This window comes from Mustela erminea, chromosome 7 (genome assembly GCF_009829155.1).
Source record: "Mustela erminea isolate mMusErm1 chromosome 7, mMusErm1.Pri, whole genome shotgun sequence".
Taxonomy (NCBI): domain Eukaryota; kingdom Metazoa; phylum Chordata; class Mammalia; order Carnivora; family Mustelidae; genus Mustela; species Mustela erminea.
Genome location: NC_045620.1, coordinates 60,290,977 through 60,309,569, shown reverse-complemented (window position 1 = coordinate 60,309,569; position 18,593 = coordinate 60,290,977). Strand labels below are relative to the sequence as shown.

The 18,593-nt window shown below is 46.2% G+C and overlaps 1 protein-coding gene across 2 annotated transcripts in view; it reads left to right on the top strand.

The window, feature by feature from the left end:
* The first annotated feature begins 14,446 nt into the window (after positions 1 to 14,446).
* The window catches only part of NPAS2 (neuronal PAS domain protein 2), a 154,053-nt gene continuing 149,906 nt past the window's right edge, over positions 14,447 to 18,593 (top strand). The window contains exons 1-2 of one of the 2 annotated variants that reach the window (XM_032351793.1): positions 14,447 to 15,106; positions 15,208 to 15,283. In XM_032351793.1, coding sequence (XP_032207684.1) covers positions 14,470 to 15,106; positions 15,208 to 15,283 — 713 coding nt within the window. In that variant the 5' untranslated portion in view covers positions 14,447 to 14,469. The other variant, XM_032351792.1, reaches the window with a different exon arrangement.

Genomic DNA, 18,593 nt, shown 5'->3' with positions numbered 1-18,593 from the left:
AAATGAAAGGGGGCGAAATTCCCCTGATCTTTCCCCACTGGGCTACCAGTGCAGCTGGGAGAGAGGGTTGTGGGGCATATCTGGGACACAAAGACAGGAGAGGGCCATAGTGGGGTTCCAAGTGGAAAAGCTCTCCAGCAGGTAGCTCAGAACAGAGAGCAGATAACTGATAGCTGCTGGTGAATTCCTGCCCCAAAAGTGAGTGTCCTAACCCCAGGTAGCAGCTGGTAGGGACTGTGCTTGGAGCCAAGAACAAAGCATGGGCCACAGTTCAGCCAAGAGTACCCCTTCCCAGAGCCGGAAACCCCTGTCTTCCCTGTAGCCCACATGAACCTCTGACATTCTAGGTCAGTGATTCCTTAACCATAGCGCTCGAGGATTGTCTGATCTCAATATAGGCTGCTCTCGCTGTTTATTTCTTTCTGGTGAGAATTCAGCATCCATTTTATGGGAAAAGGAGGAAGGGGGGGGAGGAAATGGCCCAGAACTAGATTGTTCATGATTGCTTTGGTTGAAAGTGTAATCCTGTTCTTGGGAGCAGGGGATCAAAATTGTACTCAGGTCCAAAAAAATAAAATAAAATAATTGAAAACATTTGTTGCTATTATGGGGATATTAAACACACATCCCCAGGATGAAACCACTGTCTTCTGGAATAGGAGCCAGAAGCCAGTCCCTTCGCAGAGCTCTTCCTGACACCTCACTCAGGAGAAAGGTCCAACCCTACTCCCTGCTTCCCCCTCACCACCAGCACCTGTCCCCTGCATTATCACAGGTCGAGTCACCTGTGCGCCTCAGTGGTGGACCAGCAGTGACTCCTCTGGTCCCATCACTTCTGAGCAGGCAGAGGAATTCACATCTCTCTGCCCACAGCAATCTAAGGAAACTGCCACAAAGGAAGCAAGGAAACAAAAGAAGGTGTTCAGCCTTAATTTTAAAAATACATGTGCAACACCCACTAGGATGGCTATTATTAAAAAGCAACAACAACAAGTGTTGATGAGAATGTGGAGAAATTAGAGCCCTTGGGCATGGCTGGTGGTCGCTGCTGTGGAAAATGAGACGGCAGTTCCTCAAAACACTCACTGGAGAATTGCCACATGATCCAGCAACTCCACTTCGGGGCATGTACTCAAAAGAAGGAGAAACAAGGTCCCAAGGAGATACTTGCACATCTGTTTTCATAACAGCATTACTCCCAACAGCCAAAAGAGGAAGGGAACCCAAGTGTCTATTGATGGATGAATGGATCAATAAATATGATCTACCTATACAATAGAATACTGTTCAGCTCCAAAAAGGAAAGAATTTCTGACATGTGCTATGACTTGGATGAACCGGGAAGACATTGTGCTAAGTGAAATAAGCCAGCCACAAAAGGAAAAATACTGCGTGATTTCATTTGTAGGAGACAGCTAAAACTGTCAGACTCACAGAGACAGAAAGTAGACTGGGGGAGGGGGGTCTTAGGGGAAGGTCTGGGACTGAGGGGGAAGGAGGAAAGAGGAGTCGTTCAATGGGGACGGAGTTTCAGTTTGGGAAGATGAAAAGAGTTATGGAGCTAGATGGCTGTGATGGCTGCACATTAATGCCACTAAAGCTGTATACTTAAAAATGGTTACAGTGGTATGCTTTACGTTATGCATAGTTTACCATGATTATGCATATATAACATATATGTATATATATTTATGCAACGGCCTAACGGCCTTTCCATTTAGATTTGGGTGATAAGAAATCTTTAGCTGGGTCACTGAACAGGAGGAATGGAAGAATGCAGGAGGCCAGAGGCCTGACAACCAGCTACAGGGGCCACCCCTTGCACAGAGCATAAGGGAAGAACCTTGCCACCCTCCCTCTTACAGATTCAGAGAAGTTAAGTCATCTACCCAGGTGAGCCAGGTACTAAGTACTGATAGGGTGACAATAGAACCTGAAGCCAGGCTGGCATGCTTCTAAAGCTTTTGATCCTATCACAGGCTATATTTGTCCCCTCTTAGAAATATATCACATTTTCTGAGTCTTCTTGCAAAAGGTACCCACTCCCTACCATTTTTATCATCTCCCAAAGGGCCTCCTGAGTTGAAGTGCATTTTTACTGTATCAGTAGTCTGTGTGACTACACCCCCCTAGTTGTGCAGTGCACAGCCTGCGCAACTGTGCCAGACCTTGTGAGCATTTTATGTTACTTAAGAAAGGTAATATAATAGTTCACCAGCATGTTAACACCAACATATTAATTTATTGCAGATAATTCTCTGGTAGAAAGCAGGGCCTGCCTTAAATGGCCTAGACACAGGTAAGCGTTGAGGAGATGCCCAAACAAGCTATGCCACCGTGTGTGTCGACATGGATGTGCTGCACGGTAATCGAATGCTCCCTGGCATCTGCGCCTGCACTTAGATTTGACAGGAAATGCCCCAAGAGGCCTCTTGTGCCCCTTTGCCCTACCCATGTCCTCCACTTGCCTTTCGTTTGCTCAATAATAAAAGCAGAATTTAAGTGCTGCTTCAGGGATTTCTGAGTGCGTTCATTTGATTTCAACACAATTTCCAAAAATTCACTGTCTGCCTCTACCAAAATCCCAACATCAGCACTACCAAAATCTCCTGGACAGCCTCCATGATGCCCAATGATCCTAGTGGTGACCCTGTGGAACCAGACATGAAGGGGGCATGGCTGGGCCACAGCTCATCTTAAAAGGAAAAATGAACCTGCCCGGAAACAAATAAGGGGATAGATGCTGTGCAGAGGTTCACAGGCTGAAAAGATCAGATGGGCTGATGCTCCCAAACCCCCCAACCAAAGGGGCATGAGAAGGAGAAATGAATGAGTAGTCTAGGGTGGGGATCTGTTCCCTAGGGAATCAGGGACTGGAAGTCAGGGACGGGGCTGGACACTAAGCCATGTACATCTCATGACACCTCCCAGGGTACTGCAGACACGGGGGATGACACTGGGTGTATCACTTGGCCTCCCTGAGCCAGTGTCCTCATTAGCAAAATGGGGCTGTATGTGCCTTGGGAGGTTGTTCAGTGATTGTTCAGTGAGAATGTATGTAACCCCTGGCCCATAGTAAGAACTCAGTAGTTCTTTTTTTTAATTTATTTAAATTCAGTTGGCCAACATATAGCACATCATCAGTTTTAGAGGTAGTATTCAACAATTCATCAGTTGCATTTAACACCCAATGCTCATCACATCCCACTCCCTTCTTAATGCTAGTCACCCAGTTACCCCATCCCCCCACCCACCACCCCTCCCGCAACCCTCAGTGTGTTTTCCAGTGTTGAGTCTCTCATGGTTTGTCTCCCTCTCTCATGATTTGCCCTTCAGTTTTCCTTCCCTTCCCCTATGATCCTCTGCACTATTTCTTGTATTTCACGTATGAGTGAAACCATATGAAAATTGTCTTTCTCTGATGGGCTTATTTTGCTCAGCAGGGTTCTTAAAACAGGCTTTAGATTTCCTGCACACAACCAATAATCACGTGTGTAGTACTCAAGGCTGTGTACTGAGTACTGCACTACAGAGGGAGTCAGCCCGCGATATGTCCACCCCTGAGGATGCTGGAAGAAGGTGTGGAAGCTGAACAAAGTCTAGAATCCTCAGCTCAATGTCTGGGGTATAAAATGTCAGCTCTGGTCCACTCAGGAGTCCCTGAGAGAACACTGATATTCCCCTCTTTTTCCAACAGGGCATTGACTCATACCCAAAATGTCTTTTTTGCTAACGGGCTCAGAAAAGCTAGAACAGTCAATATTATATTTTAAAGGAAGCTGTTAAATAAAATGTTTCACTCTGAGACACAGTATAGCTTGCAACCCAAAGCACATGAGGTTTAAGACCAGACATTTAAATCTCAGGTGCCACAGGGAAAGGCTGGAAATTTTGCACATGTTGGATACCATTCTCCCACTGCTTAAGTTAGGACTCAGTAAGTTCCCTTTGTCAAGTAGGCAAATGGGGTACATGAGGTTGGAGTTACCCACCTGGGAGCCATTGGCTGATGGGGTGGACTGGACTCAGAGCCATGAGGCTGTGTGGTAATCAGAGGGAAGGCGTGAGGACCAAGCTGAGTAGGCAGAGTTGGTTTCTGTTCCTACATCGGAAATAACCTTAAACTGATACACTAACTTTAAGGTACCAGGCCATATAAATTGAAGAAAGAATGCATTCAGTTATATGTATAAAAGGATATATCCATAAAATACACATATGCATATTCAGATATAGATACATATATGTACACAGAGAGAAAGAGAGAGGCAGGGAGACATAGACGTGACAAATTACAGTGAGGAAGGAAAGCTCGCCTCTGGCAGAAGGGTACCGGGGCAACTTCTTGGGACTGGTAGCCTACAAGCAAGGCCTTGGGGAACCTGAAGGATTTCAGCACACAGAGCAGGAAGGGAAAAGCAGAAGAAAAATTTGATGTTGGGATAGCGTAAGTCACATACAAGGAATGCACTGGAGGAGTCATGGAAAATCAACCAGAAAGCTTGGTTAGGGTCAGATTAATACGGATCTGAGAATGCCAAGGAGTATGGATTTGGTTTGGCAGCCCCTGGAAAAGCGCCTAAGCGGAGCCCAGGGTGGTTATAGAATGTGAACCATGTGACAGCGCAGCTACCAGCAGGGTTTCTAATCACTTTCAGGGAGTCCTGGGGGAGCAGCAGGGAGGTGAAGGACAGTGGGGGTATGCCCGACAGTGGCTTTTAGCACCAGCACAGTACATCAGCCACTGCTCTGGCTGTACCAACGCATGCCGGCTCAGTGAGGGCCTGTCAGTGGGCTCTCTAAACCCACCCCCTTGGGCATATGTTTCAGTTCCCCCAAGATGACCTGTTTCATTAATGACTGGAAGCCTTTCTTTCCAGGCCGTTTCATCTACTTTTGTTCACCTCTCTTGTAAATCTCCTTAATGAAGTTCGTAGGAGGAAGTTGTGAAGTCCTTCCTTAGATTGCAACTCTGCCTTCTTCTGCTCCCACAGTTCATACCCTGTGGTTGGGTTTGGCCAGTGAGAATGCTAGCGACCAACCCTAGTTAGGGCTGAAATACAGAAGAGAGAGACCATGGAATGGGAAGGAAGACATGAGGGCAAGCAACATTGGGAAACAAGGATCCAATAAGATTCAGTCACTGAATGACAAGGGAAGATATGCAAGAGACAGAGAATTTCAAGGCAGAGTTCAGTTACCAAGCTCAGGTAAGTGGAAGAACAGCAGCAGCATTGATAGGATTAGGGAGGTGGGAGAATGAGCTGGGGGTAAGTGGAGAAGGAAAACGGAGAAATCAAATTAGTTTTAAACAAGTTAAGTTGGAGACATCCAAATGGAAATACCAGCAGACAGTTGGCAATGTGGAAAAGAGGTGGGAGATGCTGTCAGTACCAGAGAGAAAGATTGGGAAGACTTTGGAATGAAAACCGCAGGATGGGATTTGCACAGGAAAGAAGGAGCTGAGCCAGAGGCTGAAGATAGAACCTTGGGGACCTGCTCACTTATAAGGCAGCAGGAAGAAGTGAAGGAAGAAGGAAGGGGTAGGGGCATGGTGAGGATAGGAGGTAGGTCAGAGCCCTGGAATGAAGGAAGCATGATACTGAATGAATGAACGAGATACCAAAAGGGAAGAATTGGACAGATATAATACCCTTAATGGTTTTGTTTTGTTTTTTTTTTGTTAATTTTATTCAGACATAACTCACATATAATTAACCCATCTGTAGTACACTATTTAAAAGTTTCTAGTGTATTTCCAGAGTTGTATAATCATCACCACAACCAATTTTAGAGCATTTTCATTACTCGAAAAAACCCTATATTCTTTATCCATCACAACTCAAACCACCATCCTCCCTGCCATAGGCAACTATAATCTACTTTCTGTTTCTATAGATTTGCCTCTTTGGGGCTTTCATATAAATGGAATCTTCAGTTATTGGTCTTTTCTGAATGCCTTCTTTCATTAGCATAACATCTTCAAAGTTCAGCCATGTTGTAGCATGTATCAGTACTTCTTCATTCCTTGTTATGGCCAAATAATATTCCATTGTGTGAACGGGCCACATTTTGTATAGTCTGTTCATCAGTTGGTGGACATTTGTGTTCTTCTCAATTTTGGCTCTTATGAGTTATGCCACTATCAACATTCCAATACAAGTTTTTTGTGCACATTTGTTTTCATTTCTCTTGGGTATATACTTAGCAGTAGAATTGCTGGATCGAATGATAACTCTATTTTTAACTTTTTTAAGGAACTGCTAGTCTGTTTTCCAAAGTGACTGCACCATTTTACATTCCCACCTACCAGCAGTGTATCAAGAATTCCAATTTCTCCATATCCTCACCAACACTTGTTGTTTTCATTTTTTTGTTTTGCTTTTTTTTTTTTAATACTAGCTAACCTAGTGAATGTCATGTGGTATCTCATTGAGGCTTTAATTTGTATTTTCTTAATGACTCCTTATGTTGAGTATCTTTTTGTGTACTTATTGGCCATGCATCTATCTTCTTTGGAGAAGAATCTATTCAGATCCTTTGCCTATTTTTTAAAATTGGGTTACTTATCTTCTATTATTGATTGTAGAAGTTCTTTAATATTCTAGATACGATATGAGTTCCTTTCAAATATTACAAGTCCCTTGCAAATATTTTCTCCCATTCTGTGGAGTGTCTTTTCACTTTCTTGATGGAGTCATCACCAGTTTTTACTTTTGATGAAGCTCAATTAGTCTGTTTCCCCCCTTTTGGTTGCTTGTGCTTTTGGTGTCATATTTAAGAATCTTTTGCCAAATCTAAGATCATGAAGATTTACTCCCTGTTTTCTTCTAAGAGTCTTATAGTTTTAACTTTTACCTTTATGCATTTGATCGTTTTGAGTGAATATTTTATACAGTGTGAGGTAAGGGTCCAACTTCTTCCTTTCGTGTGTTGCTATCCCATTGTCTCAGTACCATCTACTGAAAAGACTGTTCTTTCCAGATTGGATTGTCTTGGCATCCTCCTCAAAATCAATTGCCTGTTGATGTGAGGGCTCATTTATAAGCTCTCAATTCTATTTTCTCAGTGTTTTATGTTTGCCATCCATGCGCTCATCCAATATTTTTATTTTTATGTTAGAGTACAAATATCTACTTTTTGACCCAGGTCAGTGTCATTTCCCTTAGGCAAGTAGCTCCCCTGCATCCAAACAATGCCTCCCAAACCCACCTTACCAGCTGAAGTCACCAGGTTTTGGCTCAATGTCATGATTTACCCTTGGCCAGACTGGACTCTGATGAAGATCTAAATGAGAACAAGGTAGAAGACAGGAGGATAATACTTTCCAGCAGTTCATTTCCATGGAGCAGGGCAAGTGGGGCGGGGGGAGGGAGAGAGGGAGAGCAAGAGGGAGGGAAAAGGACTAGAAGGCACTGAGAAAAGGAGAAGGAAATAAAGGAAAGGGCAATGGGGAAAATATTTGAGGAAGGGAGTTTATTAAAGTTCTTATCGAGCACTTGGCTGAGTGTGCCCACAAGGCAGCATACGGTGGTCAAAGTGCAGGTGTGAGCAGCAGACAGACCCTGCTCTCTGCCAGCAGCGTCGCCTGTGCAAGTAACTTAACCCAAACCCTCTAGGACCCCATTCTCTCAATTATTTGTCAAAGAGGGTAGTAAGGAAACTGCTCTCAGAGGCAGCCTGCAAAGATTAAACAAATTCATGCATGCCTGCTCTCAGCCTAGGACCCAGCAGGGGAGGAGAAGTAACACCAGCTCAAACTGAACGAAAGTGGAAGCATCCCCAAATTGTATCATCACCAACCGCCTTAGCCAGTGGCTCTCAAACTTTATGTACACTAGAATATCCTGAAAGGCCTGTTAATAATTTACTGGCACTCATCTCTAGAGTTTCTGATTCAGCAGGTCCAAGTAGGCTTAAGAAGTTCCCTTTCTACGACATTTCCCGGGGATGCCAATGCTGTGGGTCTGAGGAACACACATTGAGAACTGCTGGTCTAAAGGCTTAAGGGTCAGGAAAACAAAATGCCACCCATTGGCGTCAACGATTCTCAAGTGAAAGGCTATAAATAAAGGCCGTGGTCCACAGTCAGTCCCAGACACAGACTCTGGGCACCATTTGAACCTCACTAGTATCATCAAAAGGAAACGTGACTTTAATTACTAGTTTCTGGAATGTAAGAAGACAGAGAAGCCCAGGCAGCATTATGAAAGCACCCTTCACTTGAAGGGCAACCCCTCATTGGCTTTGAAAGGAAGAAATCTTAAGTGACATGTAGCAGCACATGTGCACAAAAAACCCCCAAGGAGTCAGGTTGTCTGTATTATAGCATCACGTTCACTGTCAATGCCAGTGTTACACTGGAGCCATCAAGAAAAGCTTCTTTAGCACCAAGACCTCACAACAAAGCACACTAATAAAAGAATGCTTGCCCGTGCAGGAAATGCGATGTCTGCTGCCTTCTTGGGAGGGGCTATAAATAGCTCCTTGGAAAACGTTTTTCCATAATTAGCTTTTCACTTCAAGTGAACTATGTGTAATGAATTTCATATCACTAAATGTTCTTCCTGGGCAAAGGTACATGGTAGGTTGTGTATGTGTTAGTATAGAAACAGCTATTGAAATGGCATTTAAGCAGAAGTCAGAGAATTCAAAAAAATGAGACAGAACTGGAAACCACTTGGGAAAACGGACTGAAAATGCCCATTTAGGGTCTATGTGCTCTTGCTAACAGACACACGTAAACGCAGTAAATCGCCTCTTCTTAACTGTTACGTGGAACATGAGCTGAGAACAGCTAAAGACAATGGCCACTTGAGTGTCACCCCAGCTGTCTTTCTGCCCTGTGCTGAAAGCATGCTCCTCGCACTTGTTGGAGATGTGCATGTTTCAACAGCTTGCCTGTGCCTTCATGAATGCTGCTAGAAGCAAACACCTTACAGAGCTGACGTGATTTCTTCTACGCTGTATGTGCTTTCGCTCTGATTCTACAATTGCTTTGAAATCCTCTCTCCGCTAATTGCAGGAGCTGAAAAGCCCCTCCCATCCTTCTGGCACATTTACAGCTCACCCACATTTGCATCCCTGGAACCTTCCTCTCCACCCCGCCCTCCCTCCAGCTCCCAGAACCCTGTACACAAAAGACTTCTCTCTTCCATTCCAATTTTCTCCATGCTTCAATGAAGGCCCGTATTCCTCCACATTCCACAGGCTCACCCAAGATAGCTGTTAGTTTAAGGTGGAGTGGCTTAAATACTTCCTGGGAGTCCTCTGGGTATTGCCCCCAGAAAACAAACTGGTTCTGATGGGAGAGGCTAACATCCCCAGCCACTACATTAACCAGAAGGTTGACCAGAGGTACGGGCTTCCTCTGTTGGAGGGTGTGGGGGGAACTGCACTTGTTCCGCTCTCGTGGGCTAAGACAGGGAGGCTTGAATAGCACCCAAACTTTACTTTTCCCCACAGAAGCTAGCTGCGTTTCCCAACCCATAGCCTAGAGCTGGTTTGAACATCACACATGTTTACAAAAGGACACTCCTGCCTCACTACCACCAAAGCCCAAACAGTGCCCTTGGCAGTCTGCCAATATGCCAATAACACACTTACTGACCCACTGATTATTTCCTTCTATGAACTGTCAGGACTGAGAGTTGCTCTTTTGCCAACTCCAATCCTTCATCCTGGAATGCTATTCTGAATACTTGGAAGCCAGCCCCGCCTCAAGATTGGGATAAAGATATCAATAACCAGGGTACAGAGGGCCAGAGAGAACGGAGACAAGAAGCATGCAGGCTCTAGTAGCACATGTGGCTTTACCATCAGTTCCTTACCCAGCAAGAGCTCCCGGAAAGTGAATGATGCCTCCAAAAGCTTTGTGCCTGCATCACACATGGCTGAGGGCTCCAGAGGGTGGGAGAGAGCATGGCTTGGCAGTCTTTGAGCCAGGATCAGACCCTGCTCTGCTACATATTTGCCAAGTGACTGAGGGCACCTTGAGCCTCCCTCGGTCAGACTCCCTCTCTGTTACCTGGAAATCATAAATCATTTTTTTATAGGGCCTTACAAGGATGAAATGAGGTAATGCAAGTACCTGGCATGTAAGTATTAGATGAATGTTACCGTCTAGTCCTGCAAACCTGACTTGCTAAAATATATTTTTAAAAAACCTTATGCAGACAATGGATTGTTATTCTGTGCTGAAAAGATCTGAGCTATTGAGCCATTGAAAGACATGGAGAAAACTTAACTGCTCTTTACTAAGTGAAAGAAACCAGTCTGAGAGACTACCTACTATGTGATTATATGACTTTCTGGAAAAGACAAAACTATGGAGACAGTGAAAAGATTAGTAACTGTCAGGGGTTAGTGGGGAGAGAAGGATGAACAGAGGATTTTTAGGGCAGTGAATCATACTCTTCTGTATGAAACCATAATGGTAGACACAAGTCATTATACCTTTGTCCAAACCCACTGAGTGTGCAACCCCAAGAGTGAACCTTGATGTAAACTCGGGTGCTAATGATGTGCCACTGTGGGTTCAGTGACTGTAACAAATGTCCCACTCTGTTGGGAGAGGGAGTTGGGGAAAATATTCAAACTTGGTGTGTTCTGATCAATTTTGTTGTAAACCTAAACCTACTCTAAAAAATTAAGGCTATTGTTTTTTTAAAAGATTCTCTTTAGAAGAGAAAGAAATAGTACCTAAAACCCAAATTTATTATTAGAGAAGATGTACACAAAGGGACTTCCTCAAAGGGCTTAACTATAAGGAAAGATTATTCTCAGGTGTCCATACTGCCAGTAGTCTTGCCACGTCTTTTTGGGGGGTGTATGGGTGTGTGTCATGTGTTTGCATGCACATATGTGTATAACATTTCTTCCTGTGGTCCCCAAAAGCAGTGCAATTAACTGGTGGGAACTGGCTGAGGTTTTGGGGCTTTGTCACCTCCAGACTGTTCCAGCCCACATTTCCTCCCTGGGTCCTCCACACCAGCGTTGTAAGGAAATCTTACTTCATTCTTGGGTTTGCCAACCACATGATCTAATAGGGGCAGGTGCCAAGTCTTGACCTTACCAGGCGGGCTGCACAAGGCCTTGATTGTCTGCAGGTAGCATCCTTGGGGCCCGCAGGAGAGCCTGCTGCAGGAACGAGTCACCACCCTGCACTTTCACCCTGCAAAGCTTCTGCAGAACCAAAGTGTTCAAATTCTCACTTTGATTATTTCAATCACAAGGTGGACATTCTCGAATCTTCCTTCTATAAGTGCCCAGAAGCCCTGGCCTCTAAGTCATTCGGTCTCTGGTTACTGGGCTCTGAGGTCTCTTCTTCGTCTTCATAGTGACCCCACTTGACCTTCTGTCTCCGTGGCAGCACTGCTCTTCCCTAACATGACATTACCCTACCTAATGATGCCTGGTATTGTGTTTTGTTTTTCTTCTTCATTGGAAAGTGAAAACTGCTACTCAGAGTTCAGAATCCATAAAGGGGTTTCTGGACACTCATTTTAAAAAGGACAAAAGGCCTGGGACACCTGGGTGGCTCAGTTGGTTAGGCCGTTGCCTTCGGCTCAGGTCCTGATCCCTGGGTCCTAGGATTGAGTCCCGCATCGGGCTCCTTGCTCAGCAGGGAGCCTTCTTCTCTCTCTGCCTCTGCCTCCCTCTCTGCCTACTTGTGTTCTCTCTCTCTGACAAATAAATAAATACATAAAATCTTTAAAAAAATAAAGAAAAAAATTTTAAAAAGGCCCTCTATCTTATGATTATTCAGAAAAACTGTGATGATGTCATCTGGCAAAGAGCCCTGGCCTTGTTGTCTACCCTAAAGTTCTGTTTCATTTACTGACTGTGCATACCTAACGTGGGTCCCAAGCCTTGAGTTAGTGCTGTAATTATTGGAATAGCCCACACATTCTTGCCTGTATGTAGCAGCACATATGGACACCTATAGTGTATGTATTTTGAGAATTTAATTGGATAAATGTTTTAAATTAGGATAGGCCACAGATTCAACTTTTATGATGGGAAAGAACCTTCCAATTAGATTGCAAAAACTGAATTGTTTCACTGATCTTCAAAGATTGATATAATTGCAATGAAAAATTTGACCCTCTCCTCCATAAATTTTGATTCTTTGAAAAATATCTGAGGTTCCTGGATACTCTATTGCAGCATTCAATGAATAAACCCGTGTTCTTTTAAAAGACTAACTACATGAGACTTGAGGATTTCCCCAAACTGGAAATGTAATTTTGAAATGGTTCTTTTGTTCCATGCTGCCCAATTTGAGTAATGTGTAGATTATGATCTATTTTGACTTTGTTATCTAGTTGGTAAAAAAAATCCTAGCGTCAATGTCACCTCCTCCAAGAAGCCCACCAATTCCTTCCTTTGAACTCACATGTCATTTTGTTTTCTGCCACTAGCCCTATTTGGCCTCATCTTTATCTTGTCTTTACCCTGTAAATCCTTCTTGTATAGAAATTGCTGATCCCTCAGAGGCCAAGCCCAGCCTGACTCATGGAAGGTGTCAACAAATGCCAATAAAAGGAACTGAACTGTCAAATGTGTAGAATGAACAGAAGGTCAAATTTCCTCTTTGACTCTACATTTTGGGGGAAAGGCACAATCTTCTGAAGACCCTGCTCGTGCTCTAGTCCTGATTGGGTTCTGTGCTGCTGACTCCACTTCCCATTCTGGTCAGACAGATGTCCTACCCAGTAGGATTAACACTAGGAGATGAGATGGAGTATGGAGTGAGAGCATCAACTATATATACATCATCTCCATTATTAAGAGATAGAAATCACACATTTGGTAAGATATCCTACTAGGCAGTAGGTAAAAACAGTAACAAAAACATTTGTTGCACTGCAGAATTATTTGATGCATCATTACTGTAGGTCATTTGTTTCCTAAAAGATCACTTAAGGATTGTTCAACTAGCTCCTAAAAGGGAGGAGGAAGGAGTTGGAATCTCTTTCAAAGCAGGAAAGGAAGGGAGGTGACTCAGGTTAAAAGCACATAACTTTATCTTTTAGTAGGTATTAGGACCATGCTTTAAGGGTAGGACAAAACCTACTTGCCTGAAGAAAAACAAAGCAAAAAAAAAAAAAAATTTTTTTTTTTTCCTTTTGGAAAGGGAGGGACTTTAAAACCATAATGTGCCAAATGCCTCCTCCTCTTTGAAAAGCCCTCCAAGTCAGAAGCAAGCCTAAGAATAACGGCTTTCTTAGGATGCTCAAAGTTCCTTGCAGCTGATTATTTTTCAGGAGGAGAATTAGACAAAAATAATACAAGTGGGAAATAAAGAGAATGACCTACTTTACAAGGGGGGAAAAAAGAGCTCTGTGTGAGCGTTTTGATCTAATTGACGGTGTGGGGTTGCATGCCCAAATAAGGCGCTGTTGGTCTGGTCTGCGCGGGAGAGGGCCTGTCTTGAACTTGCTCAAGGGCCGTGGAACTGAGTGGGCAGCGAACCCCAGCTCAGTGGCCCTACTGGTGTTCAGAGGAAGTGCCCTAGTAGATTCATTCTGGCCACAAAGCCGAATATGATAGAAAAAGACTGGCCGGGTCGCCTTCCTTTCCAGGGCTACTTGCTGGAATATGTGAGGGACGGAGGGACATCTGAGAAAGGCTCCTGGGTGCCTATCATGCCAGGGGCTGTACTTAGGTGATGTTAGGGAAGAGGTGACTTCCCGGGGGTAGGAGACCTCTCCCCTCCTTTGGGCTTCTCCCCAGGCGCCTCCACGCGGTAGAGGGAGGCTGGTGAGCCCAGGGGAACCTGGTCACTGTTGCGGGACACAGGAGCTCCCCTTTTCACTCGCCGCTGTCTCTGAGCCCCGCAGAGTATCAAACCAGGGCTCCTGGTTCCCGGGGACTATTTCTGTGCATCTGTCTTGGTTTGGTGTTTGCTGCGGGAGCCTTGGTGAAAGCCTCCCTGTTTGCTCGCGCGCGCGCCGCTCCAGCTTCTCCTTTTCTTGGATTCTCGCCTGTCTCCTCCCACAGAGGAAAAAAAAAAAAAGGTCACGTATGTTTGGAAAAATATGTAGGTCAGTGGAACATTTCCTGCACTGGTGCAAAAGGAGAGGAGGGCAGGAGGGGAGGGGAGGGAGAGGCAGACCAGAGCTCAGAGGGCGCGCTCCTGGCTTCAGCCCCCCAACCCACATGCTTCTGCCTGGTTGTGTATGTGGGGTGGCGGGGGGTCAAATAGCCCGTTCCTTTCAATCCTTGACCCATTTTCCGGACGGGCTATGTTCGCCTAGGAAGCAACACCGATTATTCCTCCCCGGCAGGCGCCACGGTCCTCCCCGGAACAGCGCTCTCCAGCTTTCTCCCCCAACCCCAGTGTCCCAACTGCCCCCTCCCTCCCTGTCCGGCCGCCACCGCTCATTGAGAAATCACGGTGTTCCTAGCGTAGAGACTCGCCCAGAGCCTGGCCTCTGGCTCCGCGCTCAGACCCGCCCCGCTAGGATGGCGTGGAGGGGACGAGAGTCGTGCGCTCGTCCCCCTCTCCCCCCAACGCACGGGACAGCGGGGTGGCGGCGGGCACGGCGAGGGTGTCTGCACAAAGCCGGGGAGGAAGATTCCTTGCCACCCCCGGCGACAACTTTCACCAGACTTCAGCTGGCAGCCCCGTGTCCGCCTACCTCCCCTCTCAGCCAGTTTACCTCTAAGCACACACACCCGCACCCCGCGCCCAGTCCCGACCCCGCGCCCCAGGCCGGACTCCGCCGCGCGTCCCTGGCAGCCCAGCAGAGGCGGCAGCGGCCTCCGGCGCGCGGGTGTCTGCGCCGCCCAGAGGAACTAGGGGTCCGGGGGGGTCTCAGGATGCGAGTCCCCCGGCTGGGCTGGGGCCAAGGCCCGGCGCGCGACCAGAAGAGACCCGGCAGCCGGAGCGGAGGGAAGGAGGAGGAGGCGAGGGAGGAGGAGGAGGCAGGAGGTGGGAGGAGGGAGGAGGGAGGGGGAGGAGGAAGAGACCGCGGCTCTCCCCGCCGGCTTTGCGTGCGGAAGAGTTTGCCGCGCGAGCAGCCGGCCTCCCGCAGGAGCGGAGGGACCAGCGCGGCGGCGGCCGGGAAGCAGCGGCCGCATAGCTCGGAGATCCGTAGCCGCGGTGGCGGCGGCGGCGGCGGCGGCAGCGAGAGCAGCGCCTCCCGCCGCCGCCCGGGAGGAGCTCGCCGCGCCCGCTCGCCGCCTCGGCTCCCAGCGGCGGCGGCGGCGGCGGGAGGCGCGTCTCCCTGGCCCAGTCAGCGCCCGGCCCCGCGGGGTCGTCCCGGCCAGTTACAAGGTAAGGGGCCGCGCCCGGGAATGCGGGGGGCCCGGGGTGGGAGTCCGTGCGCGCTGGGGCGCGGGACTCGGTCACCTGCTAGCCGACGCTGTGGACGCGCGGGGCCGAAAGGGGCGTTCAGGCACAGGGTTGCGCGGTGCGGGGGTCAGGGGCGCAGGATGGTGTGGCCTCACCCCCACCCCGGGTCCCGGCGCCCGGGACGCTGCGTCTTGCGGGACTGCAGCGGCTGCCGGGTTGGTGTGCTCCGTGTGCGTCTTGCCGTAGGAAGCGGAGAGCGAGGCACCCCGAACCTCAGGATTTGGGGGAGATCAGAGGATACCGTCGGGTGGATAGAGGCCGTGTCCAGGTAGCAGCCTGGAGGGTTGCCATGTAGCCTCTCTGAGCCCCAACCGCTCTCCTTCGCGAAGAGTGGGGAGCCGGGGAGCCCTAGGGAGTGCGGCGTGCGCGCCCCGGGCCCGCGATCTCTCCGGGTCCCTAGGTCGGATTTGGTTCCGGGCCCGACTGGGTACCCAGTCTGCCCCCTGAACGTTCAGAGAGCGCCTAGCCTGGCTCTTCGCTTCGCCTTGCCACCGCTCCCCAGGTTGGATGCTTGCGTGTTGTTTTGATAGGAGGTGTGCCCCCTCCCCGGGCGGAGGAGGGAGGCGCACCTTTGACCTTTCTATAGAGCTGCGCAGGGTCCTTTACCAGAGGGTAGGGACAGGTGCCAGGGGGCTAAATTAAAAACTAACCCCGCTCCTCTGCCTGCCACTCCTTAACTGCTCAAGGTAAGAAAGTTTGTTTTCAGCCCTGTGATTCATAAATAATTAGTAACCAGTTTTGTAGATTAAGCAAGATGGAAACCTTAAAAATACACACGCACTTCCAGAAAGTCTAAAAACTACCACGGTTGTATCCGGGAAGCTTTAGTTCAGAAAGTTAAAAGACCCGGGATTCAACAGGTGTTCAGGAGGGGGTCTGAGAGGGAAAAACCCCACCTGTTTGTCGTTGGTACCTGCTGCTTTATTATCCTGCCCCAAATTCATTAAATTGGCTGGCCTATTTCTTTACAGATAAAATATTTGAGTAGTTATTAACTCAATTAGCAGAAACGAACTGGCCATGTGTGATCATTTAGAACCCAAACCTCCTTTTCCTTAATAGGAGGGTTTTCCCTGTTTGGACTTTCCAGATAATTGGCTGGAAAGCTGTTCCTGGCAAGGTGTAGCTCTGTCCACACCTCTATCTAACACTGACTTAGTACCTGACTAGTGAATTGACCAACTTATTATGGCTTGCATTAAAGCAGAGCTGCCCTTCTTAGGTGGGAAGTGACAGTTTGAAATTCAAAGGCAACTACTAGGTCTTTCTGTCACAAAGATTTCCTTAAAGGGAAAGTCTGGCAAAAAATAACCCATAAGATGGGGGCCTCCGGATGGCTCAGTCACTTAAACATTTGCCTTCAGCTCAGGTCATGATCTCAGGGTCCTGGGATTGAGCCCGGTGTTGGGCTCCCTGCTCAGCAGGGGGTCTGCTTCTTCCTCTCCCTCCCCCTGCTCCTGTTTCTTCTTTCTCTCTCAAAATAAAATCTTTTTAAAAATTCCCAAAATAAATACCCCCCCAATAAATATCATGTTTAAAGGTATTATTCTGACTGGGACCACTATTTTTTGGGCAAAAGCAAAAAATAATACATTTTTAAAATCTCTGTTTCATTGTGCAGCTAAACCAGGACCTGTAGAAGTATTGGCATTTCTCAGCAGTCTTCTTGAACATTTAGTTAGAAATAAAGTGTGCAACATAAAGACATTCAATACTTGTCTTCCATCTCCCAGAGAGATGGGGATTGTGGCGTAGAAGAATTGTAAATGTGCTGCTTTTAGCCATTTTCTTCTGGGAAATCGATGTCTCTATTTATTTGCTGATCTGTCCCACTGTGCGTGACCATAGAATTGGTTTTATTCTTACTATTCCCCCAAATGACTCCTGGGGAGGTGAGAGAAGGGACTTCATTCTGGAGGAAATATGTTATTAATAAAACGTTACCCCCTAAAGAGTTAAATGTGCCAAGAAAAGAACCAAGCGAGGCTTTACTAATTAGTATGATGAAAAAAAAATTCCCTGATATGATGAGAATGTTCAGATGATGACTAAAGAATTAATCTTTATGTAGAAAATAACGATTGTTTTTAAGCACGTTTGATCTTTTAAGAGTTTGGGTCCTTTTTACTGTTTCTGGGTGTTTAATAATGAAAATGATAAAAATAATGAAAATGGTAAAAATAATGAAAATGGTTTTAAAAAAAAAAGATGCACATCATATGATGTACGTCATTATTAAGTTGAATTTATCTTATTTTTTGAACCATCTCTCTTAAGTCTTGGTGATTTTTATAGCTGGCTCTTCATCCTGCCCCTTGATTGCTGGTTACAAATTCAAAAGTAGTGATTTGTTCAGATTAAAATAATACTGCATGCATATACTTTTTATATAATCATCTGAATATGTTAAATTTTTTGAAGTCTTGCTTTTGACCCTTAAGAACCCAAAAGGCTAAGTTCTTTTTCCTAATTTTTCAAACACGTAGGTATCTTGTTCTTTACATGAAAAAGTCAGTTTTTCCATTGTGATCAGGACACTGATTGTCCCATGCTGATCCCATGTAAGCGGTGACATTTCTTTCCCATGAGAGGTCAAATTACAAGGTGTTGAAAATAGCCCAGTGACTCAGTATTCTTGGCTGCTTTACGCCAACGGTTTAATTGGCTGCATCATAGAAGCATCTAATTGAGTTTCACATTTAAATAGTGGAAATGATACTTGATGCATTATTTGCTTACACAAATGTTTAATTAGCATGTTCCTGATGTTCATTCTATTTGTAGCAAAGATTGGAGGTCAGGAACTGCCCCATTCATATTCCCCACCACGTCTCATCCCTTCAAGGCCTTGTTCATAATAGATGCTCAATAAAGAGGTGTAGGAAATGAGCTGAATTGTTGATGAGAGTTATCTAAAGGTTAGAAATTTGTGAATGCTAATGGAGTACTTAACTATGAGTAACTTAAGTTTAAATCTGATGATTAATAGTACCATGGAACATTAAATAAGCACTTATTAAATGTGGACCTTTGTTAAAAAGAATTTCTAAATGTAGTCATTCGCTAAGGCACTACTGGCCTGCTGAATTCTTTGACATTGGGGACAACTTGGCTTTGTAAGTGAAGTGTCCTCTCTTAGGTAAAGTTCCCTCAAAGATTACCTGAACTTCTGTGGGTCATAAAACAATGTGTTTTCCATCTGATGATGCAGAATAAAAAGGAAAGAGCTTCA